This window comes from Adiantum capillus-veneris, chromosome 3, assembly GCF_014529385.1.
Source record: "Adiantum capillus-veneris isolate H3 chromosome 3, ASM1452938v2, whole genome shotgun sequence".
NCBI lineage: Eukaryota > Viridiplantae > Streptophyta > Polypodiopsida > Polypodiales > Pteridaceae > Adiantum > Adiantum capillus-veneris.
The window spans coordinates 41,450,738-41,478,699 of NC_140933.1; the positions used below are offsets into that span (position 1 = coordinate 41,450,738).

The 27,962-nt window shown below is 45.7% G+C and overlaps 1 protein-coding gene and 2 pseudogenes across 1 annotated transcript in view; 2 read left to right on the forward strand and 1 right to left on the reverse strand.

The window, feature by feature from the left end:
* Positions 1–2,553: 2,553 nt before the first annotated feature.
* LOC147460800 (Cysteine proteinases superfamily protein) overlaps positions 2,554–27,962 on the reverse strand; it is a 72,817-nt gene continuing 47,408 nt past the window's right edge. Inside the window, exons 2-4 of the mRNA XM_086508501.1 lie at positions 3,332–3,414; positions 3,171–3,262; positions 2,554–3,088 (exon numbers count right to left, since the gene is read on the reverse strand). Coding sequence (XP_086364627.1) covers positions 2,847–3,088; positions 3,171–3,262; positions 3,332–3,414 — 417 coding nt within the window. The 3' untranslated portion in view covers positions 2,554–2,846. The remainder of the gene's footprint in view (positions 3,089–3,170; positions 3,263–3,331; positions 3,415–27,962) is intronic.
* Positions 10,521–12,050, forward strand: LOC147460801 (uncharacterized; annotated as a pseudogene).
* On the forward strand, positions 17,589–19,118 carry LOC147460802 (uncharacterized; annotated as a pseudogene).

A 27,962-nucleotide genomic window follows, 5' to 3' on the forward strand; every position in this document is an offset into this window, starting at 1 on the left:
GTGCGTGTAGGTGTGGGTATTCTAATGGGTTTGGGGGTGCTTGGGCTTTTCCCAACACTCGAGTTATTCCTCCTCCTTGGATGCATTACTGGAGGAGGATATTCCCCTCTATATCCCTCTCATCTTCTTCTAGCATGCTTCCATTGCCCCGGCTCGGCTCTCGATCGATGCTCATTGCCCTTTAGTGCTGACCATGATGCATACTAGTAGAGGAGGTGCAAGGGAAAAGAGGCTCAATCAACATGAGAGGACCCCATGGGCCCTCAACCTTGTGCACAAATTCCTCTTTCTAGCAAAACTCCTAAAAGTAATTGTCAATTCCACAAAGACCTAGAGTTATTATCCCCAAAAGATGGACGATTATTGTTATATATTGTTAAGCATGAGACGTGTGGAGGTGTTGCCTGTGATGCAATACTTGAAATAGTTTTTTCTCTAAAAACTTGGATAACCTGTACATCTGAGGTAAATTGACCATGTTTGAAAGTTTCTACATCAAATACTCTAGGTTTTGTTGGATTTCTCGCCTTCAAAATTTAAAAATAAAAATCGCGATAAATTGCAATCTTTTTTTGTGGGATTACACTAAATCTAGGTTTGTTTTCTAGCACTAGTGTGATGTAGCTTCAATTTAAAGTTAGGCAAGGTTACATATATATGTACCTAGATGAATCTAGGATAAGCCCAGATGTAACTTTAAAGGAAAGTGCAAGGTATATAGTCATGGTCGTCGTCCGCAAGTGAATGTAACCATAAGCTTCATCACGCCTAATTTCTTGGGCAGTCCCATATATAACATGTGTTCATAGGTATTAAAAAAACCCCTTTGTTAAAATGTTCACTCAAATAGATTCACCCCTCTTTTTTTTATGAATTAATAGGTCTTTTTCAAATTTTGATTCAAAAAACGGTTGTCATGGTCTATGGGGCCATGGCCCATGCATCATGCTAGCTCTCAAAGTACCTCTTGGCCTTGATTTTAAAGGCCAAGCTAATTAGACATGCCCTTGATTGAAAATTAGCCATGATTTATTTTCCATGGGGAAATTTTCACTATAAGCAAGGATATGTAAGCATTGTTGTGATACATGTACATTCATAATATATCAATGATGTATTGATCCGTAGCTAAATAATGACAAAGAATATGCATTAATGTAATGAGTTTGGAATAAGAGAAAGCACAACACTTATGAAATACAAGTAAAATCCAATTGAATATTTTTGTGCATGAATTTGTAGCCCCAATAATGCTATCTAATTTTTAACTTTTTATGTGGTGGTGACAAAAAGATCATCACAACGAAAAGATCAACCATGCAAGTGTATTGCTCTTTGGTCAATGCGATTGCATATTTTTCCATGATAAAAAGCAACAAACTTTAGTGACTACATGAATGGAGCACATCAAACAAGCGATTGCATATGGGATCATGCCCTCCTATTGTGTCCATTGAGCTTAGCCAAGAGCTTTAGTATCCTAGACACATGTTATAGAGAGTGCATTCCAAGAGACTAGATTTTGAGAGCAACTCTTGCTCCCACACTCTTTGAAAATAGCAAAGTGATCCCTAGCCCTCCCTTATCGAGCTAGGTGTCAAGGGACGACACCTAGCTCGTCAACAACTTCTTGTGCTTTTGGAAGCGCACCATATATGTTGTTTTCTACCAAGAGCCCGTGACTAACCATCTCATCTTGAATTTATAATGCCACAGCTTCGATGACTCCTCTCAAAGAAGCTTTGCTTTTCCTCCTCCAAAACAGCCCAAAGCTTCCTCACTCTTGGAGCTTCGTAACCCTTCCATCGTAGGACACTAAATCTTTTGGTGATTGTTCAAATACACCGCATTTTTTGTCATGTCAATAGTATTTCCAAGCACAAGGTTTAATCCCAGCAACCCCTAACTAAAAACTTTATCATGAAATTTATCGTCATGTGTACTCCTTACATAATGCGGCATGCATTCAAGATGCAAGCATAGGAGATTTCATATGGAGAAAATCGCTTGCTTTGCATCCTTCGCAAACGACCAAAGCATCTTTGCACTTTCCATGTTTGGATTATGCCCTATGACAAGTGCATTCCAAGAGATGACATTCTAGATCACAAAAAGATCATCCCTGCAAGTGTGTTACTCTTTTGTCATTGCAAGGGAATCACATAAGCACATGTATTTTGTTGCTCCTATAGCCACTTCACTCGGTTATAAAGCAAAGCACCCCAAGTAAAAGTAAAGTCAAAAATTGGATGACTACGATGCATTGCAAGAATTGTGCCCCATTTTAATGTCCTCGATCCCACCGCTTGAGATTCATTCAAGACCCTGTGGTGTATAGTGTTGAGGGTGGGCTATCTACAACATATCGTCCTATAAGCATTTCAAGAGGCTATATTTGGAAAGAGAGCCTTGCTCCACTCTCTAAAATAATTGGGTACTTCTTGGCATCACCCTTGGAGAGCATATTCAGCAAATAATGCAATCCAAGGGATGGCATTCTTGATAGGGGGACAATAAAAGTTTTATTGATCTCGATAGTTCATTCATAGTATCAAATCAACATTCAAGAAATTCTTTAAGATGATTGAAAGTTTTGTACATGAAATTATGGCATAAACATTACAGGTTTAGTGAGTTGTTGCTATCAACAACAGTAACCGCACATTCGTGCAAAACCAGCATTCATGGTAATAACTGAAAGAAAGGTAACAGCTTGACTATTTTAGTAGATCACTAAACTAATTCATTTTAGTACAAGCCTTTCAATTACATTTGTTAAAGTATTTCTTAACTAGTTCTGATCTGTGTTAACAAAAAATTCAGGCAAGCTCATCTTCAAATAATTGCTAGCAAGGCTTCATGTGCTCCTGAGCGAGAGACATAATTTGGTGAAGGACATGCGCCCTCAGTTGCATAACTGCAGTTGGAGTAACCTTCTCTCTTAATAAGGCTTCAGACCCAACTATCCCGCTTGCATAAGCCTCGCAGAGTACCTGGGCTACTGCCATCACATATACACCACAGTCATAACCATTCACTTGATGAGGAGTCCATGCCTCCTCAAAGTTCGCTGAGGCCGCATCAGGACCTGCGCACAGATAAAGTCAAACAGCGAAGTTAAGGTAGCTTAACATCTAGCCATGAATTGTATGGGCAGCAACAAACTTAACCCAGAAACGATTGAATAGTAGTCGCAAGCTTTCTTGCATGTCTGGCATTCATTCCACCCATGCTGTCATAGTGCTGAAATTTGTTGAGGTCCCTGACGAAATAACAGCCATTTATTTACAGCATGAACATAACGACAAGTACTACGAAGGCAAGAGCGCACCTGCGATACACAAGCAGAGACCAGTGGCATCCACCACCAACCATATTCACATCCTCATTATCGTTCACTGCTAACATTATCACCTAAGAGACAAGAAAAGGTAAGAAATTCTAAGAATGGACTGTTTCAAGGTGCAAAAAAGGCCTCAATTTAAAACCTCGGAATGTACATGTAAGATAAAATAACAACAAAGTACAATTTTGTAGTAAATAAAAGCAGAAAACCAATGCAAATTAAACAATGGAGAGAAGCAAAAAGTTTAATTACCAACTTGATACAATGTGAAGGCATTCTCCACCCATGCGTTCTCAAGGTAGAGCTTAGATGGCGACTTAGACAACTCAAGCTAATAACGCATACAAATAGCAAGGGCTGGATATCCATAACATTGAATACTTTGGCTCATGGCAATGACATCTATTTTTAGTGTTAGGCAAGGATGGTAGGCTAGTGTATGCAACATGGGCGGTTTGGGCGGGCACTGATTGTGCACCACTCACGACCACCACCCACCGTTGACCGTCCAGCCACCGGCCATTGTCTAGTCGTTCACTAGTATATAGTACATACACATACTATAGATTCAAAGGAAATATTCTGGGGCCCAAAATTTGGGTCGAGCACAGGGATCGTATCCGGAAATAGCTCATCACAATCAATGATCACAACGACGTCACTTCGGCTTTTCAGCTAAAATCCCACCAAAGATGTGTGCACTAATGGCTTCTCATAATAGGGGCCTTACAAATGTGCAACATACAACGAAGTGAGATACAAGCTGAGAGGCGGGCATTGTGTAGAAACTAACTAGTACAAACACATATGAACCCTAAAAATTTGTGACCAAGCACGCACCAAATCAATTCAAAGTATCTGTCACGTGACACATCCAACCCTATGTGTCCGTGGACAAGCTACATCATGACCGGGGTTCATTCAGTCAAGTCAGTCTAGAATAGGAAGTGATCTAGCACTTTTGTGAGTCTATTCGTAGACCGTGCATGTCCATACACTTGAATTAGATGCATATCCTCTGGTTGCACACAGCATGATCATAAGCATTCCCATCAGAATCAGTCAAGGGAATTTTCCAGTGCATTTAGCCTATTTTACCTATTTTTGACATTTTTCACTTATTATTTTTAAGTGACTTTTGTTGGAAAGTAGGTAGGGCAAATTGAGTAAGTTTGTATATAAGCAAACCTAGACTAGCACTAAATGGCAGAAGAGGCAACAAGAGCCAAGCTCAGCAGGCAACTTCTCAACAAGACCTTGGCGGTTTCCCCCACCAAGCAAGAAGAAGCAACATCCCCTAGCGTTTTCTTCATCCACAACAAGCTAGCGTTTTTTGCATCAGCAGATCCTCACCGCAAGTAAGCCCAAGCCTGGGCGTTTTTGCATCAGCATCCATCGCCACAAGAACCCCCCATCAGCTAGCATTTTCTGAAGACCTTCCCTAGCATTTTTGGAACACATCAGCCTAGCGTTTTTGAATGTCCCAACGATTGCAGATTTGCAACATTTAGGACCTCAGCCTGCAGCGTTTTTCAGCAGTGAACAACTTGCAGATTCAGCCCTAAGAAGGTAGCAGATTCAGCCCGGAAAGACCATCAGTTTTCAGCCTAAAGAAACCTCAGTTTTCAGCCCTAAACCTGCAGATTTTCAGCGTCAAAGACCTACAGAAACAGCCCCCAAAATCAACGTTTTTGGTCTGTAGCAGATTTCAGCCCATAGCGTTTTTGGACAGCAGTAGAAAGATTGCAGATTTCAGCCCTAATGTCGGTCTCGTCGTCACCGTCATCGCCGACATAGCCTAGACTTGCATCAGTCCATGCATTCCATTTGTACCAGATTGTGCAATCATAAGTAGACCACTCTCGCCGACGAGAGTGGGGCCTTCGGAGGAGGGTTTTACAACGTCTCAGGTGTCGTATCTCTCTTCTCTCTCTATCTCTCAGTCTCATACACTTGCACGCACAGTGTCCATTCACTTTGTTTGTGATCATAGCATTCTCTAATTAAGAACGGAAGGCTCTCCCTTCCATAAGAACAAAAGGAACCTTGAGCACAGTTCGGAGCACTCATCTTGAGCAAAGCGCAAACATTCATTCCGCTACACCTAACAGTATTATTCTCTCTTCCCTCTCTAGTCTATTGCACATCTCTCTCTAGTCTATAGCATATCTCTCTCATGAAGTAAAATGAACTCTCGCATGAAGTAAAAGGAACCTTGAGTACGCACTGAGCACTCATCTTGAGTTATCACCATAAATCACTTCCGTTGCACATTACATTGAGCTCAAGCATCTCTCTGGATTCGTCAAGTCGGTCCCAGTTTCTCCCAGAGACAGGTGCTACAACAAAATTTAAAAAAGGGTAACAAGCAAATACCTCTGTTATCAACAGCTGAATCCGCTGGCTCGCTGCTGCTGCTGCTCTCTTCGCACGCCATCGCGCCCCCCCCCCAAACACTGCCCGCTGCCTCCCCCCCGCAGCCCTAATTGCCTCGCTGCTTGCCCCCGCACTGCCTGTCAGCCTCTGCCGCCCCCTGCCTGCCCCGCGCTGCTTACCTGCCGTCGCTGCCGACCCCGTCACCCCCTCCTGCTGCCGCCAACGCTCCCACCTGCCCCAGCCCACTGCCCCCCCCTCCCCCTCCCCCTCCCCCGGCCCGTCTGCCCGCCTGCCCGCCTGGGTTTCACCCCGTCAACCCCTGCAATTCGGCCCATTCTACATTGTTTCAATTCTTGGGGCGGTACTTTCTACGCCTGATTGCAGCGTCCGTCCGTCGACCTCTTCTTACGACACAGCAGTAGACACAGATGGAGGCTCCGGCTTCGCCACAGAGGGACTCGCCAGAAGCCCCCTCGCTTGACCCCGCTGAGCCCACCATTCGACTCTCTCTCGCCGACAGAGCAAGCGAGCCTTGCCACAGAGGTAGAGCGATTGCAGGCGACTTCGGTCATCTGCAAGATTCTCAACACCCGACCTAGCAGAGGAGAGCTGCGAGACCTTCTCCAGGCCCGCCTTCTCGCAGAGGTGGGCAAGATCTTGGATGTCCAGATTCTCGGATGGGGTTACTATTAGATCGAGTTTGAGACCTCCGAGATGGCGTCCAGACTCCAAGGTCATAGCTATGAGTCCACTGGCCATCCGAGCATCACGCGCCCGCTTTCGACAGTGGCGACATGGTTTTGATCCGACTTCGGATGTTCTAGTAGAGGAGGCAGACATCCCCATCTCAGTCTGCTTTCCGAGTTTACGGAGGGAGTACCTACCACTTCTTTCCAGGATCGGATCCGCCATTGGGACTGTCCTGGAGACACCTCGTACGACAGCATCAGTAGCTGCCAAGGCGGCTGGCATCCCCTCAGTTCGAGTTTTGGTCAGAGATACCCACACGCTCCCGATAACCAAGGTTATCCTTCTACCTCGGGTGAGTGGGGGTTGGTTTAGACAGAGTGTGGAGTACTCGGGCCTCCCGAACCAGTGCTTCATTTGCCGACAGATGGGCCACCTAGCGAAGGCCTGTCCACGGAGGAGGCCGCGACCTGCACCACAGCCTCAGCCCCAACCTGCCAAGGCTGGCCCGCAGCCACAGTCAGCGGCACAGGGCACACATGCAGAGCCACCCTCCCAGCCTGGGGCTCCAGCGGAGGAGGGGTGGCAACAGGCCCGTGGCCGACGACGCCAGGGGCCACAGCGTCAACTGGCACTCAGAGTGGCCCTCAGGTGCCTACTCAGCGGTAGTGGTCCCCACGGGGAACCGCTTTGGTCCTCTTGAGCAGGAGGAGATCCCTGCGCCAGCCCCCACCTCCGCTTCACCCTCGACAGCCGCTCCCCCCCCCCCCCTAGAGTTCCCTCCCTCTTCCTCATCCTCCCCCCCGCCTTCTGCTCCCGTCGCCTCTCCACCTCGCCCCTCGACCTCTGTCGCCCCATCCCGCCCCTCTTCTCCTCCGCTCCCCCCAACTCCTTCTCCCCCCCCCCCCCCCTCCTGCTCCAGTTCCACAGTCGACTCAGGAGACAGGTCCCTCTCCGGCGGCTAGGAGATCTCTTGGCAGCACCTTTGCCACGAGTCGCCTAGCGAGAGAGGGTTAGCCCTTCTTGCGGCCCCCTTTGCAGATTTAGACATCTTCCCTTGCAGCTATCCCTCGTGGTCTGACGAGCATTGACCTTCGACGCCGCTGGGACTTCTTCGACTACGGGTTCACTCGTTTGCTCGGCGATTCCGCAGCAGACCACGAGGCAGCCTGCTTCAGGGTCCATGCTCTGTTCCTCGCCGCTAGGGGGACAGAGGCTTTGGACTCAGCAGTTGGTTTCTCCCTCCCCCTTTGTGGTAGGGCCAAGACAGAGTGGTCCCTCGACTCAGTGTTGGGATGGTTGCATACATAGGTCCTAGAGTTCTCTCACCACATGGGAGAACTTGGAGTTACAGATATGCTGCAGACTTTGTGGCCATTGGCCAAGTTTGCAGTGACACCCCCAGACTCAACAAGATGTAGGCACATTGTGGTGTACTTCTTTGCTGATACGCAGTGTTTGCCTTGCTACGTATACATTACATGAGGACTCCTGGACAAAGGAGGTTGCTTTACGCATGGCTCGCTCTGCTTGGGCTTGGGCTAGGCACTCACTGCAGTCACGCCTATCTAGAGGACGCTCGAATGCGGATTACTCCCCATCCAAGCCAGCCTCGAAGATAGCCCGTCTTGCTGCTGCGGCAGCATCTATTCTCTCTCGCTCCCCAATGAGGATTGTCTCATGGAACGTGCAGGGACTAGGTGGGCCCCAGTTTCAGCGACAGCGGGGCCGATTGCGTCAGGAGCTTCAGCGTTGCCTTGTGGGAGGAGAGATTGATCTCCTTATGCTTCAGGAGCACCATCTGTGTGAGAGCCGCATTCGGCGATGTGGTCAGATTTTGCGTGGATGATATGATACCTTTTGGTCAGCTGCTTTTGGACCTGGAGGCATCCAAGGTGAGGTATGTATGACTATTGCGGACTCATTGCAGCAGGCCATTGTGGGCAGAGGGATTATTGTGCCAGGCAGGGCTCAGTGGATTACTATGCAGGTTCAGGGTGGCCTTGTGGGCTTCCTGAACATCTATGCGCCCAATGTGGCGAGTGCTCGTGCAGAGTTTTGGTCACAGATTGTTGAGTCTTTGCCGCAGGCCGATCATTGGTGTATAGGAGGGGACTTCAACATGTTGGAGGACCCTTCTGACAGGATTGGTGGCAGCCATGCTACTGTGCATGGAGTCGAGTTGGCAGCCTGGGAGAGGTTGTGTATGACTTTGAGGGTCTCGGATACATGGCAGCACTCTGGTTTTGTGAGGCCGCCAGACAATCTTGCCCATAGTTGCCAAGAAACGCGTTTCTTGATTGAAGAAACGTACAAAACGTTTCTGAAACATTTCTGACTAATTTTGAACGTTTCAAAGGTAAGAGAAAGGCCCGTAAGTTTTCGTAAGGCTGTAGCGCTGATTTTTTATCATTTAAAAGAGTATCTAAAAAAGTACTGTGTATGTGGCTGCTCCTAACGTTTCACATTTGGTCAGGTTTTTAAATATTTTCACACTTGGTAATGTAAGTCATAAAGCGTAAGTATTTTTTGATGCTGGGTTCTCTTGCGCACACAGAAAACTCTCTCTTGATTGACACAGCGTAAGTTACTTCTCTCTCTCTCTCTCTCTCTCTCTCTCTCTCTCTCTCTCTCTCTCTCTCTCTCTCTCTCTCTCTCTCTCTCTCTCTCTCTCTCTCTCTCTCTCTCTTCTCTCTCTCTCTCTAACGCACACAGCCACGTCAATCAATTCCTCTTTTAAAACGATGCTCTCTCTCTCTCTCTCTCAGACACGCACGTGTTACTTTTCACTTTTCTTTCTATTCTTTGACAATCGACTTCTTTTTTACCCTTCTTAATACTCAATCTTACTTTATTGTTTTAAAACAACTATATGATATTATATATTAAAAAATACTTGGCACCTGCACGAAAGAAAACAGAAAAACAGAAAACACTTTTAACTTTAAAACAAACTTCATATAATCATGATTGATTCGGTACTGTAAAATATTGTTAAAATGTACGTGCACAAAGGAAAACATAAAACGTGAACATAACAGGCTAACAGCAAATAGTATAACTGAAAAACAATATACATTATAGCTTCATACACATGACAGTTAGCAACGTTCAAATACCACAAATGAAAGTCTCTATAAAAACCAATAGATTGGAATACAAAGCAAGTACACAAATGTACCACAATCTATCCAGTATCATGTGATGATTCTCTAGAGTTTCCATTCTCATCTATACATTCCTCTCTTTTGTCCCGTTAGCATTCTTTGTCTCTACTCACAGTATGCCTCATGCGAATGTTTTATGGCTGCATACCACCAAAAATTCAGCCTATGGTGGGTCAAGTGCAAGCAAATGGACCTATAAATTTTGCCACGAGGACTATGCAGGTGTGCTCAATCGAGTGAGAGCGCACTTTTCACATACATCTGGGTATGGTATTGGTGCATGCAAAGACGTACCAAAGCTGATTTTTGATGAGCTGAAGAAATGGAAGTCGAGGGTGACAGGTATCCCTCTTGCTGAACTTCCCGATTGGGAAAGTATTCATGATGCTTCTATGCATTCAAGCAGCAAGAGATCCCGCAATCAAGTTGATAGTGTCATTGATGATCCTATCCCAAATGTCAGTGAGGCTTCTAGCGTCCCCCCCGAAGAAGAAAACCAATGTGGATCTTTTCAAGAAGGGGCATGTACAAGCAGGGATGCGAAAGCTGCCATGAAGACAGCAACAAGTGAGATCACGAAGTTGTTTATTCAATGTGGCCTCTCCTTCAACATTTTATGAACACCTCAATGGAAGAAGACTATGCGTGCCATTTCCCGCATCGGTTGCGAGTGGGAGGGCCCCGCATATGAGACCATGCGCACGAAGGGTCTTCGAAAGGAGAAGGAAAATGTGGAAAGGCAGCTAGTCACCTTAACACCTACTTGGGAGAAGTATGGCTGCACTATCTTATGAGATGGCTGGTCGGATGTGCGAAAGAGGCAAGTTTACAACATCTTAGTATCCTCATGCAAAGGAACTAAGTTTCTTCGTGCCATTGATGCATCTACGCCTGGTCTTGTCATTACGGGTGAGTTCATTTGGACTCACATACGGAAAGCAATCATGGATGTCAGGCAAGATAATGTTGTGCAGGTTGTTACAGATAATGGGTCCAATTGTGTCTCCATGGGACGCAGGCTTGAAGATGAGTTTCCAAAGATTGTTTGGACACCATGTGCTTCCCATAGTCTTGATCTTTTGATTGAAGATATTGGGAAGCTTGATTGGATCAACCAAACCTTTTCAGTTGCCAATAGCATGGTGAATTTTGTCACGAAGCGGCCGAAGATACTCAGCATATTCAGGGCACAAAGCGACTATGAGCTTCTAAAGCCTTCCAAGACACGGTTTGCATATATGTTCATTGTCTTAGAGAGGGTTGCAAGAGTACGCTCAGCACTCTCACAAACGGTGATGTCTCGTGAGTGGGAAGCTTGGGATGAAAAGGAGACACCAAAGTCGCTTGCTTTTCGGCTTATGGTCTTCAATGAAAGTTGGTGGCAAGATGTGGAGGCACTTGTGAAATGCTTAACCCTCTCTATAGTGTCATACGGCTAACAGATATGGAGGGCAGCACTATGGGTCTCTTGTATGAGTTTATGGACAAAATTGGGGAGTCTCTTGATGCATGTTCCTCTTTATCTGAAGAAAAGTGAGTAGCTAGTCTCTAATATTTGTATCAACTTTGACCTCTCTAAATCTGAATTTTTTTATGTTTTCTCTCTTAGAGTCGAAGCTATTAGAGAAATATGGAACGACCAATGGAATTGGTTCCATAAACCTATCCATGCTATTAGTCACATCCTACATCCTTTGTGGAGATCAGAAGAGCAATTCCTCAATGAGGAACTAGAGGAAGGATGGAGTGACTACATTAACCTTTTGGCTGGTGATGATGTTGGTATGGTAAAGAAGCTAGAGGATCAGCTTCTTTCCTATCAGAATGGCACTAACATGTTTGGTAAGCCTACTGCGCTACTCCGAGAGACTCAACTTCAACCAGTATCTTGGTGGGAGAAGTATGGCATTGCTACTCCTGAGTTGGTACGTATAAGTTCATGCCGGCTCACTAACTACCTGAATTGAGTCTTTGACTTCTATTGATCTTTTGTCTTTGCTCTTATATAGAGACGCATTGCCATGAGAGTTCTCTCGCAAGACTGTAGCTCTGGCCCTTGTGAGAGAAACTGGAATACTTGGGCACTTTTTCATACGAAGAAGAGAAACCGGCTTTCCACCCAACAATTGGAAAGACTTGTGTTTTGTCATTGCAATCTACGTTTATTGGAGCAAAAGGGATATCAGATAGAGCCTCAGCAGGTTAACCCAGATGCGATCAACATCAACAAATGTAAGGAGGTACCAGAGATTCCTCAAGAGGAGAGGGCCATGTTATATGAGGAGCTTTCAGCCCCTACTCATATTACACGATCTCAAACAGCTACTAGTAGAGCCCAGACAACTACTACTAGTCTTGCACCGCAAGAGGCCTTTCATGAATCTTCAGCCAGTGATAATGAGGATTCAGAAAATGAGGATGAGGAGGAGGAGGTGGGGGAGGAAGAGGAGAATTTGACAGTTGATCCTGTTTGATTTGTTGCTCGTAGAGCTCATGTTAGATGTAAACCTTGAAGCCTCTTGTTCTTTGTGTCGGTCATAAAATCGTCAATGTCATGAATGTAGCTTCTGTCTTGGTTCTAATGATGAAAGTTAGTCCTATTCTCCCTCTTTTTCATGTCTAATTGTAAGGTAATTCTTAAAACATAGATCTCACCTTATACCACTTAAACTTACGTACATTTCTTTAGTTTGCACGAAACTTCTGTTTTGGCGTTTCTTTCTCAGACGAAACCATTTCGAAACTTTTGAAACTCATTTCGAACGAAACGTTTACCTTGTCTTCCAGTACTGATCCTCCTGATCCTGCACTTTATCTAATTGCTCATTTACCTTGTCTTCCAGTACTGATCCTCCTGATCCTGCACTTTTGGGTTCTGCTATTTCCTTGGGTGCTATGGTTGTCGTACTGTGTGAGCTTAGGCTAGCTAGATCCTCTAACCGTTCTAATCTATCCTTTGTGTGTTTTAACTCCTCGGATAGAGCCGTTTGCTCTCGTTCTTTCTTGGCTTTCATATGAGCCTTTCTAGCTTTCCAAGTGCTTCTATGATTTTTCGTTTCTGAACTTGGGACATCGGTTTTTGGCTCTTCATTTATGGGTTCGTTTGTCATTCTTTGAGCTTGGGCTCGTGTCATTGCCTGAATAGGTATGATTGTCTCCTTTTCTGACCCCCCACTAGAAGGCATTGCTTCCAGCATGTTCAAGGTAGTTTTGGCTCCCTTGCTTGGGTTCTTAGGGCAATCTGGAATCAAATGAGTAACTCCACACTCGGTGCAATATACGTTGACTCTAATGATTTCATCATGAGGACAGTCTCTTAGCCAATGGTCTCCACCACACTTGTAGAAGAGTCCCTTGGGTTGTTGAGGTGCTCCTTGAGCTCCTCTTTGTTGGTATGCATGTCTCTGTCCGCCCATGCCTCCGTTGGCTATGAACAACTATGTTCGTTCATCCAAGCTATATCTTCCTTCTCTTGCTGCCTGTGTAGCTATAGGTGGTCCTACACCTCCCATCATGCTCCATGGTTCTAGTGTCGAGGGTTCTTTTGATGGATAGAAGACAGGATTCGTCGCATATCCACTGGGATCTTCATAATATGAATGCATAGGCACCAAATCCTTCTCTTCTGATTTGGTTATAGCTGGTGTGTATCTTATGCTGACTGATCATAATCCTGGTAGAGGTGGTTGTTGCCCCAACACTGGTTGTGGTCTTTCTACACCTACAGGTCCTGGTAGGTTGCCTGCTTGATACCTAGGCATCGGTGGAACTTGAGGAGAAGCTACCTGAGCTTGGGGAGCATAAGGTCTTTCTCTCACATATCCCTTGTTATAATAACATTCCTCCGTCCCATGGTTTGTCCATTTTTTTTCAATAGCACACCACTTGGGCTGTTTAGCCTGCGGTTTGGTATACAAGTTAATATTTTTTAGCACTTCCTCTACAAGCTGCTCCTGGTTTACAGCTACTTCTCCTTTCGGCGTTGTCTTAGAAGACTTGCTTCCACTTTGTTGTGAGGATGAATCATCATCAAGATCCTTGAACTCACCCTCTTTGTAGACCGCACAATTGTCTACAAGGTAAAGAGCCTCCTTGGTTAACTCATTCAACGTCATGCTCCTCTTCATATGTAAGTTCTTATGGAGATTTTCATTCTTTAGTCCTTGGATAAATATAAGCATAAGTCTGGACTGAGTTGGCAGTTCTTCCAGAGGGCAAAACTTAACATATCTTTTTAGTCTTAGGGCTGCCTTTCACACAGATTCCCCGTCTTTCTGTTAGAATTTATGGATTTGTGAGACGATATTAGGATCTATCCCCCTTTGTGAGAATTCCTCAATAAACTCGTCAAACACCTCCTCCATAGACTCAAAGTCTATACGCTCCACAGAGTCAAACCAAGTAGCAGTGTCATCCTCTAGGGTTAGTCCAAACCCTGCAAATTGGGTAGGGAAGTCTAACACCTCTTCAACTCTAATTACACGCACAAAGGCTGCTACATGATCTCTAGGATCCCTGTTTCCCGTGTATTTCTTGTTTACCCGTTTTTTGCACTTGAGAAGGTCTAATTCTATGATGGTCTACAAATCTCATTATTGGGTCTCCACGTCCTAATCGATGTACCTCCTCTGGTCTTCTGTAGTAGGCTGGTTCCTCTCCCAATGGTGCTCCTAAGCCATAATTTCTAACAATTCTTGCCAGAGATGGTTCATCTCTTCCAACTCGTTCTATGGGTGGTCTTCCAGGCTCTGTTGACCCTTGAGTCTTTGGCATACTCTCTCCTTGATACCTTGAGTAGAGTGGTGGTTCTTGTAAATCCCTTAGCCCTCGTGCGGCTTGATAACCATCTCAGTTTTGGTCTCGTTCCAATGTTGCATTTTGTCGAAGCCATGCCTACAATGATGACTGAGTTGCTAGTTGGTTTTGATTGTTGAATGTCTGCGGTCGGGTAGAATGTGAGGTTGCATCATACTCCTCTGAAAAGGGATTTGTCGACTTGCTAGGGGTGTAGGTGGCTCTTGGCATTTCATCGGGGGCAGCAGACCACGAGGCAGCCTGCTTCAGGGTCCATGCTCTGTTCCTCGCCGCTAGGGGGACAGAGGCTTTGGACTCAGCAGTTGGTTTCTCCCTCCCCCTTTGTGGTAGGGCCAAGACAGAGTGGTCCCTCGACTCAGTGTTGGGATGGTTGCATACATAGGTCCTAGAGTTCTCTCACCACATGGGAGAACTTGGAGTTACAGATATGCTGCAGACTTTGTGGCCATTGGCCAAGTTTGCAGTGACACCCCCAGACTCAACAAGATGTAGGCACATTGTGGTGTACTTCTTTGCTGATACGCAGTGTTTGCCTTGCTACGTATACATTACATGAGGACTCCTGGACAAAGGAGGTTGCTTTACGCATGGCTCGCTCTGCTTGGGCTTGGGCTAGGCACTCACTGCAGTCACGCCTATCTAGAGGACGCTCGAATGCGGATTACTCCCCATCCAAGCCAGCCTCGAAGATAGCCCGTCTTGCTGCTGCGGCAGCATCTATTCTCTCTCGCTCCCCATGAGGATTGTCTCATGGAACGTGCAGGGACTAGGTGGGCCCCAGTTTCAGCGACAGCGGGGCCGATTGCGTCAGGAGCTTCAGCGTTGCCTTGTGGGAGGAGAGATTGATCTCCTTATGCTTCAGGAGCACCATCTGTGTGAGAGCCGCATTCGGCGATGTGGTCAGATTTTGCGTGGATGATATGATACCTTTTGGTCAGCTGCTTTTGGACCTGGAGGCATCCAAGGTGAGGTATGTATGACTATTGCGGACTCATTGCAGCAGGCCATTGTGGGCAGAGGGATTATTGTGCCAGGCAGGGCTCAGTGGATTACTATGCAGGTTCAGGGTGGCCTTGTGGGCTTCCTGAACATCTATGCGCCCAATGTGGCGAGTGCTCGTGCAGAGTTTTGGTCACAGATTGTTGAGTCTTTGCCGCAGGCCGATCATTGGTGTATAGGAGGGGACTTCAACATGTTGGAGGACCCTTCTGACAGGATTGGTGGCAGCCATGCTACTGTGCATGGAGTCGAGTTGGCAGCCTGGGAGAGGTTGTGTATGACTTTGAGGGTCTCGGATACATGGCAGCACTCTGGTTTTGTGAGGCCGCCAGACAATCTTGCCCATAGTTGCCAAGAAACGCGTTTCTTGATTGAAGAAACGTACAAAACGTTTCTGAAACATTTCTGACTAATTTTGAACGTTTCAAAGGTAAGAGAAAGGCCCGTAAGTTTTCGTAAGGCTGTAGCGCTGATTTTTTATCATTTAAAAGAGTATCTAAAAAAGTACTGTGTATGTGGCTGCTCCTAACGTTTCACATTTGGTCAGGTTTTTAAATATTTTCACACTTGGTAATGTAAGTCATAAAGCGTAAGTATTTTTTGATGCTGGGTTCTCTTGCGCACACAGAAAACTCTCTCTTGATTGACACAGCGTAAGTTACTTCTCTCTCTCTCTCTCTCTCTCTCTCTCTCTCTCTCTCTCTCTCTCTCTCTCTCTCTCTCTCTCTCTCTCTCTCTCTCTCTCTCTCTCTCTCTCTCTCTCTCTCTCTCTCTCTCTCTCTCTCTCTCTCTAACGCACACAGCCACGTCAATCAATTCCTCTTTTAAAACGATGCTCTCTCTCTCTCTCTCTCAGACACGCACGTGTTACTTTTCACTTTTCTTTCTATTCTTTGACAATCGACTTCTTTTTTACCCTTCTTAATACTCAATCTTACTTTATTGTTTTAAAACAACTATATGATATTATATATTAAAAAATACTTGGCACCTGCACGAAAGAAAACAGAAAAACAGAAAACACTTTTAACTTTAAAACAAACTTCATATAATCATGATTGATTCGGTACTGTAAAATATTGTTAAAATGTACGTGCACAAAGGAAAACATAAAACGTGAACATAACAGGCTAACAGCAAATAGTATAACTGAAAAACAATATACATTATAGCTTCATACACATGACAGTTAGCAACGTTCAAATACCACAAATGAAAGTCTCTATAAAAACCAATAGATTGGAATACAAAGCAAGTACACAAATGTACCACAATCTATCCAGTATCATGTGATGATTCTCTAGAGTTTCCATTCTCATCTATACATTCCTCTCTTTTGTCCCGTTAGCATTCTTTGTCTCTACTCACAGTATGCCTCATGCGAATGTTTTATGGCTGCATACCACCAAAAATTCAGCCTATGGTGGGTCAAGTGCAAGCAAATGGACCTATAAATTTTGCCACGAGGACTATGCAGGTGTGCTCAATCGAGTGAGAGCGCACTTTTCACATACATCTGGGTATGGTATTGGTGCATGCAAAGACGTACCAAAGCTGATTTTTGATGAGCTGAAGAAATGGAAGTCGAGGGTGACAGGTATCCCTCTTGCTGAACTTCCCGATTGGGAAAGTATTCATGATGCTTCTATGCATTCAAGCAGCAAGAGATCCCGCAATCAAGTTGATAGTGTCATTGATGATCCTATCCCAAATGTCAGTGAGGCTTCTAGCGTCCCCCCGAAGAAGAAAACCAATGTGGATCTTTTCAAGAAGGGGCATGTACAAGCAGGGATGCGAAAGCTGCCATGAAGACAGCAACAAGTGAGATCACGAAGTTGTTTATTCAATGTGGCCTCTCCTTCAACATTTTATGAACACCTCAATGGAAGAAGACTATGCGTGCCATTTCCCGCATCGGTTGCGAGTGGGAGGGCCCCGCATATGAGACCATGCGCACGAAGGGTCTTCGAAAGGAGAAGGAAAATGTGGAAAGGCAGCTAGTCACCTTAACACCTACTTGGGAGAAGTATGGCTGCACTATCTTATGAGATGGCTGGTCGGATGTGCGAAAGAGGCAAGTTTACAACATCTTAGTATCCTCATGCAAAGGAACTAAGTTTCTTCGTGCCATTGATGCATCTACGCCTGGTCTTGTCATTACGGGTGAGTTCATTTGGACTCACATACGGAAAGCAATCATGGATGTCAGGCAAGATAATGTTGTGCAGGTTGTTACAGATAATGGGTCCAATTGTGTCTCCATGGGACGCAGGCTTGAAGATGAGTTTCCAAAGATTGTTTGGACACCATGTGCTTCCCATAGTCTTGATCTTTTGATTGAAGATATTGGGAAGCTTGATTGGATCAACCAAACCTTTTCAGTTGCCAATAGCATGGTGAATTTTGTCACGAAGCGGCCGAAGATACTCAGCATATTCAGGGCACAAAGCGACTATGAGCTTCTAAAGCCTTCCAAGACACGGTTTGCATATATGTTCATTGTCTTAGAGAGGGTTGCAAGAGTACGCTCAGCACTCTCACAAACGGTGATGTCTCGTGAGTGGGAAGCTTGGGATGAAAAGGAGACACCAAAGTCGCTTGCTTTTCGGCTTATGGTCTTCAATGAAAGTTGGTGGCAAGATGTGGAGGCACTTGTGAAATGCTTAACCCTCTCTATAGTGTCATACGGCTAACAGATATGGAGGGCAGCACTATGGGTCTCTTGTATGAGTTTATGGACAAAATTGGGGAGTCTCTTGATGCATGTTCCTCTTTATCTGAAGAAAAGTGAGTAGCTAGTCTCTAATATTTGTATCAACTTTGACCTCTCTAAATCTGAATTTTTTTATGTTTTCTCTCTTAGAGTCGAAGCTATTAGAGAAATATGGAACGACCAATGGAATTGGTTCCATAAACCTATCCATGCTATTAGTCACATCCTACATCCTTTGTGGAGATCAGAAGAGCAATTCCTCAATGAGGAACTAGAGGAAGGATGGAGTGACTACATTAACCTTTTGGCTGGTGATGATGTTGGTATGGTAAAGAAGCTAGAGGATCAGCTTCTTTCCTATCAGAATGGCACTAACATGTTTGGTAAGCCTACTGCGCTACTCCGAGAGACTCAACTTCAACCAGTATCTTGGTGGGAGAAGTATGGCATTGCTACTCCTGAGTTGGTACGTATAAGTTCATGCCGGCTCACTAACTACCTGAATTGAGTCTTTGACTTCTATTGATCTTTTGTCTTTGCTCTTATATAGAGACGCATTGCCATGAGAGTTCTCTCGCAAGACTGTAGCTCTGGCCCTTGTGAGAGAAACTGGAATACTTGGGCACTTTTTCATACGAAGAAGAGAAACCGGCTTTCCACCCAACAATTGGAAAGACTTGTGTTTTGTCATTGCAATCTACGTTTATTGGAGCAAAAGGGATATCAGATAGAGCCTCAGCAGGTTAACCCAGATGCGATCAACATCAACAAATGTAAGGAGGTACCAGAGATTCCTCAAGAGGAGAGGGCCATGTTATATGAGGAGCTTTCAGCCCCTACTCATATTACACGATCTCAAACAGCTACTAGTAGAGCCCAGACAACTACTACTAGTCTTGCACCGCAAGAGGCCTTTCATGAATCTTCAGCCAGTGATAATGAGGATTCAGAAAATGAGGATGAGGAGGAGGAGGTGGGGGAGGAAGAGGAGAATTTGACAGTTGATCCTGTTTGATTTGTTGCTCGTAGAGCTCATGTTAGATGTAAACCTTGAAGCCTCTTGTTCTTTGTGTCGGTCATAAAATCGTCAATGTCATGAATGTAGCTTCTGTCTTGGTTCTAATGATGAAAGTTAGTCCTATTCTCCCTCTTTTTCATGTCTAATTGTAAGGTAATTCTTAAAACATAGATCTCACCTTATACCACTTAAACTTACGTACATTTCTTTAGTTTGCACGAAACTTCTGTTTTGGCGTTTCTTTCTCAGACGAAACCATTTCGAAACTTTTGAAACTCATTTCGAACGAAACGTTTCGAAACTCCGTGGCAACTATGGTCTTGCCTACTCTAGATCGGACCACAGAGTGGGAGGAGTAAATCTATCGCGGATAGATCGCTTCTACACTAGTGACCACTTCAGTGACTTGGGGGGATCAGTGGGCATCCTAGCAGGGACATCCTTCTCGGCCATGCACCAGTGATCCTCACAGTGGCAGACAGGCAGAGGAGTGGGAGCACGATGCTTTGCATCCCAGAGAGGGTCTTGTTGGACTCAGCACTCAGAGAGAGGGTAGAGGCTCTCTGGACAAAGGGCATGGACAGCCAGGTTCCACCTGCAGACAGAGTGGCCTCAGGCCTAGCTCAGCTTAGCCACTTTTTTCTTCAAGAGTCTCTGGCTCACCGGGCTGCAGCTAGAGAGGCGGAGCAGCGTCTCAGACGAGGCTGCTTCACTACAGAGGATGCAGGAGCAGCATCCAGACAGTCCACGGTTGGAGGAGCAGTTACAGCAGGCTCGACAGGAGCTTGCTAGCACAGAGGAGAGGCGTCATGAGTTTGCCTTCCACCGACAGGCATCTCAATGGACTCAGGTGGGTGACAGAGTGACTGGTGCTTTTTTTGAGACAGTGGGACCTCGGCACTCGCCTGCCAAGGTCAATCAGTTGAGGAGGCCCGATGGGTCAGTTGCTTGTGAGCCCGAGGATATGCGTGCAGTTGCTACTGACTTTTACCATGAGTTACTGTCGGTTGAACCCCAATCAGAGCGACAAGATGCATGCACGGAGCAAGTTTGGACACAGATGCCTTGTCTTGTGACAAAGGAGATGGGCAAGAGGCTAGAGATGCCACTTCAGCTTGAGGAGCTGCACACGGCTCTTAGGGCCCTCCCTCGTGGTAGCTGTCCAGAACAGGATGGGTTGACTCCCAGCTTTTCCTTGGAGTACTCGGACCTGCTTGGCCCAAATCTTTGTAGTGCTTTTCAGTACATTTTGCACACAGGAGTGATGCCTGACAGCATGAGTGAGGGCCTGATCTACCTCATTCCCAAGGAGGGTGGCTCCTTGGATGAGATTCGACAGTGGCGCCCCATCACCATCCTCAACCAAGGTAGGATCCGTAAGTACGTACGGATCTGTACGGTACCGTACGTTCGTACAATACGGTATGGTACCGTACGGATCCGTACTGTACTATAAAAAAAAAAAACGAATTTCCCCTTCGCGTTTTCGGATTTAATTTCGCCTCTGTTTTGGGGGTTTGGACGCCTGGTTATTGAGACAAAGTGAGTTTGGGCGCCTGTTTATTGCAAACTATTGACTACAGAGTACTACAGAGAGAGTTTGGGCGTCTGTTTATTGCAGACAGAGCTCTGCAAACTCACCTGCATAGCAACCTTGTGCGCGGTAAAGGTAAGTGCTCGTCCTCGCGAGTCTCTCCCATCTCCCTCGCGCATACCTTGTGTGTTTCTCGCGATAGCATCAATGTTTTTGTTCACCAATCTGTAGGTACACCATGCCTCGCAAACCCAACCCAGCCTGGAGCGCACACACCGCTGTCATTGCGGTGGTAAATACAGGAGGGCAAGCAGGATCAGGAACACGTACTTGGGCCTGCAAATATTGTGGAAAACAGAAGACAAGTACGGTGACGCATGTGTTGAGGCATCTTACTAGCATCGGCACTACTGGCCAGTGCGGATGACTCGCCTTGGATTGTCTATTTATGACAGCATTGGATAGTAGAACAGTGACCTAATATCCTAGAAGTGATACTTATGAATTTATTATCAAGTACGGACCGTATTGTAGGTTTTTGACATTTTCGAAAAAAACCTTACGAATTTTACGTACCTTACCACTCAATCCATTCGGTACTACGTACAGTACGTACCGAACACGTACCGTACCACTACAAATGCAGCCATTGTTGAGTCTTCTGTGATAGGAGACTGTAATGCTGATGTTGATGCAGAATGGGCTTTTAGCGCAGAGTGCACTTACAATCCTGCTGTCCATGATGCATGCTTGTCAGTTGCTGCAGATTCACATGTGTGGTATTTCGACAGTGGTGCTACAAAGCACATTGAGGTGCATTACCACTATGTCGGGGAGAGGCTCTCAACAGGAGAGATCAACTTGGCTTATGTGCCAACACAGGACAACCTTGCAGATCTTTTCACAAAGGCATTGTCTCGTGAGAAGCTTGAAGCTTTCCGCAAAGCTTTGGGCTTACTCCCCTATGTGGAGTGATCCTGTCCTCAGGGCATGGCACTTCCCTTTACTCATGTGCCAGCTCTCGTTCACCGCATCACTCCAGGGGGGATTTGTTACCATATACATGTGGTAGTGATGTGTGTGAACACACTAGGACCGCCGGGGCATTTTTTCCCTCTTTAGGAGGTTTTTTCCCCCGAGCATTGTATATACGCCCATCACTCTAGGGCTATCCATCTTTCCATTGCACACTAAGTAACACACTCTCTATTGTGTGCCTTGAGCTTCCTTCGTCTTCTCCAAGCTGTGTGTGTTTCTCTGCAACCCTAATTCCAACAATTGGTATCAGAGCAGGTCACGCCCTCCTGGGCTTAGTCGCCAACTGCTCCAGCACACGCCTGCTCACTTTCTCCGATCTCAGTGAGCTTTGGCGAGCGTTCGCAGGTCGACAAAAATTTTGGGTAAGCTCGAAGAGCTTGGTCTGCTCAGAATTTTGATTTGGGCTCATTTCGGCCTCCGTTTCCACTACAGGCAGTACTGCACATACTATTTCGTCATTTTGTGCAAAATTTCTATCAGTGTCGTTTTCTGCATAACAGGTGCCTTATAGTCTTCTACGGTTTGTGCTATATAGCACAGGTTGTTCCCGCTCCATTACTCCTATTTTCGGGCAGTTTTCACATCAGGTACAGCATTTACCATGGCTGACAACAACAACACAGATGTGTTCAAGATGTTTGCTGCTGAGGACAGGTTGGATGGGGACAACTACCCTATGTGGGCTTATATGATGCAACATGTTCTTGTGTCAAAAGGTGTCTGGAACATTGTGCAGGGCATTGATGTACGTCCTGGTTCTGAGGATGTAGGCAATGTTGAGGATGTTGTAGGTCTTGCTGCAAGGATTGCAGCTGTTAGAGTTGTTTTGCCTACGACAGAACAAGCTCGTTGGGATGTTAAGGATGCGCAGGCTCATTCATTGATTGCGTTGTCTGTGAAGGGCACCATTGTTCCTCACATCCGTTCAGCAAAATCTGCAAAACAGGCTTGGGATATTTTAGCAGGTCTTTATGCAAGCCGCAATGAGGCTAAAATTGCTTTGCTGCGTATAGAGCTAGAGTCGAAGATTATGCATGAGGAAGATGATATGGACACTTTCCTTGCTAGTGTCAAGGATATCAATGAGCAGCTTATTTCTGCAGGTGAAGTCATTTCAGAGAGTTCCCTTGTGCAGACTGTTCTTGATGCCTTACCAGATTCCTACCAGACTTTTGCTAGTACTTGGAGACTTATGACCCAAGGAAATCCAGAAGTTGTCAAGTTTGATGCATTATGCACATTGCTGTTGCAAGAGTCACTGTCCAGAAAAAACGGGACCAGACAGCGTGCAGTTGAACAGGCTTTTATTGCTTCTCAAAGAAAGGGTGGTAACAGTAATGCAGCCACTTCTTATGGTTCTGCTGCGAGTGGCAAAAATTATGTTCCTAATGCTTTTGCTGGCAGCACTTCGTCTGGCAATTCTGGTGATAAGGGCAAAAAGAACATGCGTTGCCATTATTGTAAAGCCAATGATCACTTGATCAAGTCGTGTCCTAAGTTGAAGGCCAAAGAGGCTAAGAAGAAAGAGGGTGGTTCCACTGCAAATGCTGGTTCCACTACAAATGCAGCCATTGTTGAGTCTTCTGTGAAAGGAGACTGTAATGCTGATGTTGATGCAGAATGGGCTTTTAGCGCAGAGTGCACTTACAATCCTGTTGTCCATGATGCATGCTTGTCAGTTGCTGCAGATTCACATGTGTGGTATTTCGACAGTGGTGCTACAAAGCACATTGAGGTGCATTACCACTATGTCAGGGAGAGGCTCTCAACAGGAGAGATCAACTTGGCTTATGTGCCAACACAGGACAACCTTACAGATCTTTTCACAAAGGCATTGTCTCGTGAGAAGCTTGAAGCTTTCCGCAAAGCTTTGGGCTTACTCCCCTTTGTGGATCGATCCTGTCCTCAGGGCATGGCACTTCCCTTTACTCATGTGCCAGCTCTCGTTCACCGCATCACTCCAGGGGGGATTTGTTACCATATACATGTGGTAGTGATGTGTGTGAACACACTAGGACCGCCGGGGCATTTTTTCCCTCTTTAGGAGGTTTTTTCCCCCGAGCATTGTATATACGCCCATCACTCTAGGGCTATCCATCTTTCCATTGCACACTAAGTAACACACTCTCTATTGTGTGCCTTGAGCTTCCTTCGTCTTCTCCAAGCTGTGTGTTTCTCTGCAACCCTAATTCCAACAATTCTTCTTCTTGATTTTGAGAAGGCATACGACAGAGTTGACTGGGACTTTCTAGAGCACACTCTACGCAGGATGGGCTTCTCAGATGCTTGGATCAGAGGGGTGTCAGCTTTGTACAGAAAGGCTCACAGTCAGGTGCTTTTGGCAGGAGGTAGAGGTGAGCGCTTCATGCTCACACGCTCGGTCAGACAGGGTTGTCCTCTTGCCCCCTTTCTCGTTCTGTTCTATGCGGAGGCGATGAGCAGATTTTTGGTGTCACAACAGGTTGGTCTACGGGGCTTAGCACTCCCTATTCGGGGAGATGAGCTACTGGACGCTGAGTTTGCTAATGACTCAACCTTTGGAGACCTTCTGTTGTGCATCGGGCGCACTGATCAACTGGAGAAAGACAGTGGCTTTCTCGATTAGTAGTGCTCCTGGGCCAGATTGGATGCCAGGAGAGGGTTTCACGTGGATTCCCCCAAGGACTGCAGTTCGGTACTTGGGTTGTCAAGTTGGTTTGGACTTGTCTCCCGAGCAGCAGATTGCTCCTCTTCTCCTGTCCATCAAGAGAAAGCTGTTACATTGGAGCTCAGCACGACTTTCGCTGGCTGGTAGAGTAGTAGTTGCCAACCAGGTGTTGTCGGCGACTATGTGGTACATCACTTCCTGTTGGATCTTCTCGAGTTCTTGTATCAGCCAGGTAGAGAGGCTGATCAGGAACTTCCTTTGGTCACGACGTGACACTCAGATAGCCCGAGCCAAGGTGGCTTGGTCGGTCATCACGCTTCCTTGTTCTCAGGGAGGGCTTGGGATCATAGATCCAGCACAGCAGAGCAGAGCCCTTCTTGGGAATTTCATAGTCAGAGGACTTCTTCCAGGTGATGTCACGTGACACATCCCAACCCTATGTGTCCGTGGACACGCTACACCACAGCAGGGTTCAGTCAGTTTAGATTAGCAGTGATCTGGCACTTTTGTGAGTCTATTCGTAGACCGTGCATGCCCAGTCACTTAGCATAGATGCATATCCTCCGGTTGCACACAGCATGATCATCGAAATTCCCATCAGAATCCATTCGCATCAATTAGGGGAATTTTCCAGTGCATTTAGCCTATTTTCCTATTTATTGTTTATTTTCACTTATTATTTTTAAGTGACTTTCCAACAAAGTAGGTAGGGCAATTTTGCTAAGTTAATATATAAGCAAACGAAAGTTCACACTTTCTGGCAGAAGAGGCAGCAAGAGCACCTTGCTCAACAGGCAACTTCTCAGCAAGACCAACCCCCGCGACTACTCTGGCGTTTTCTCCACAGAAGACCTAGCGTTTGTGCACAGCAGATCAGCCCCGGCGTTATCACGACACAGCAGATCAGCCTAGCGTTTTTGCATTTGCAAAACCCCGGCGACAGAAGGACCAATTTCAGCCCCTGGCGTTTTTGGATTTCAGCAGCAAATTAAGACCGGCATTATTCACCTAAAGTGTAGCAGATTCAGCCCGTAAAGACCGTCAGTTTTCAGCCCTAAGAAACCTCATTTTTCAGCCAAGAAAACGCAGCCAAAACAGTCATTTTGAGCCACTGAAACAGTCCCGAAATTCAGCGATTAGAAGATCTCAGATTTCAGCCATCGTCACCGTCGTCGTCATCGGCATAGACCAAGTTGCATAGTCCATTGCATACGCATTGTACACCTTTGTGCAATCCAAGAATAGACCACTCTCACCGACGAGAGTGGGGCCTTCGGAGGAGGTTTTACAAAAATCTCGGTGTCGTATCTCTTCTCTCTCCTTCTCTCAATCTCATTCATTTGCACGCACAATATCCACTCACTTTGTTCGTGCCACATCACTCTACAAGATGGAAAGCTCTCTCTTTCCCTAAAGAACTAAAAAGGAACCTTGAGCAATAAAGATCACTAATCTTGAGAAAATACAACATTCATTCCACTGCGCCTAACATTGGTGTCAGAGCTTTGGAAGTGTTCTGCATTACTCAAGGAAAGAACCACAAGAATTTTTTTTGCTTGTTGCGATCGCACAAACCCAAGTTTACTTGGGCGTGGCGATTCCTAATCGTGTTTTGTTGAAGAGTGACGGGAATCCCAAGAAAGAAGGGCTTGTCCAGCCTCCCCTTGTGTCTCTTTTCACTCATTGAGAGCGGACCGTGCACTTACCGGCCGGCCAATCGACGTGAGGTGGGAAAAAGCAACCTTGGTGTGAGCACAAGGCCGCCAAGGGGTGCGCCCGCAGAAAAGGGTAGAACTTGGAAGCCAAAGAACGACAAGCCAAATTTGATCGTGAATTCAAAGAAATAGAACACAGACACGCAGAAGCCGAAGCAGAAAGACAAGCAGCGAACAAAGCAAGACAAGCAGAATTGGATCGTGAGATCAAAGCAAGAAGGGAAGAGCGCTTGCGACTCTTTTCTCCAGCTCAGGCAGAGATGCACCAGAATCGGGAAAAGGAGACTCTCTCAGTCTCTTCTTCTCCAAAGCATGACACACAGGATTTGCATGATTGTGTGAAGCATGATGATGGTTTGATTGACAATGACTTGCATGATGATTTGAAGCACAATGATAAGCACGATGATTTGGATGCCAATGATTTGGATGACAATGACAAACATGATGATTTGCATGATCAAGATATGATTTCTCACGAGCATGATTATTTGCATGTTGAAGAGGTGATAATTCACAAGGATGATGTGTTAGTGGATGCTTTTCCTAGCGAAACTAACCTCGTTGTAGATTCGATCAATCACGAAGATCTGATCTTGGCTTTCGAGTCGAGGTCTAAAGAACCCCCACAGGACGATTCGATCATTCAGGAAGAATCGATCTTGGCTTTCGAGTCGAGGTCCACAGATCCCCCACAAGAAGATTCGATAGATCCCGAAGAAGCGATCTTGGCTCTCGAGCCTTGGTCCAAAGAACCATCACAGAAAGTATTATGTGTTCGCATGATTGATACGCACGCATTGTTCGAGTGTTTCATTCGTGAAGGTTTCCTGTATTTTAGTCGGCATCGTTATGTGATCCCATTTCCTAGGCATGACATATTGTATGTTGAGCACGTTTCTATCATGGATGAGCACGAATGTATGCGGATTGTTCATGAAAAGCTGAAAAGTTTGTTTGTCAGGAAGTCACATTCCATGTCTCTTCGTTGGCATGACACAGTTTCCGAACGAGCACATGATAGTATGAGCACCAAGCATGGGCATTTCCATTGTGATTTGCCACCGTTGATTCATTTCGATCAAACAGAAAAGATTCGATCTCATTGTTTGCATGTGGTTGATGAACGGGTTGTCACTTCATCTATTTGTTCATCTACATTGCATACACAGTCTTTAGAGAAGACAAGATTTTTTTCCTTCATTTTACATGGAATAGGTATATTCATGGTTTTGTGTTGGAGATTGTTTCAGGAACTTTCAGCCATGGAGATTCTTGAAGACGGAAGAAGCAGGACTCTAGACGAAGTTGAAGCAAGAAAGGAGATTCAAAAGATTTTGTGTCGCTTTTGGCGTGGCCCAAAGAAGCAAGCGTTGCAGACCTTTATGAAGTTCAAGTATCGCACGATCCACACACGAGAGTGGGCCGGTGAAGAGTCCCTTCCAGGATTCCGGATGCTGTTGGCGATCTCCCTCGACGCCATACAGTTCGGTACCAGTACCTCACTTTGAAAAGGAGGGGATATCACGTGACACGTCCCAACCCTATGTGTCCGTGGACAAGCTACACCACAGCAGGGTTTAGTCAGTTTAGATTAGCAATGATCTGGCACTTTTGTGAGTCTATTCGTAGACCGTGCATGCCCAGTCACTTAGCATAGATGCATATCCTCCGGTTGCACACAGCATGATCATCGAAATTCCCATCAGAATCCATTCGTATCAATTAGGGGAATTTTCCAGTGCATTTAGCCTATTTTCCTATTTATTGGTTATTTTCACTTATTATTTTTTAATGACTTTCCAACAAAGTAGGTAGGGCAATTTTGCTAAGTTAATATATAAGCAAACGAAAGTTCACACTTTCTGGCAGAAGAGGCAGCAGGAGCACCTTGCTCAACAGGCAAC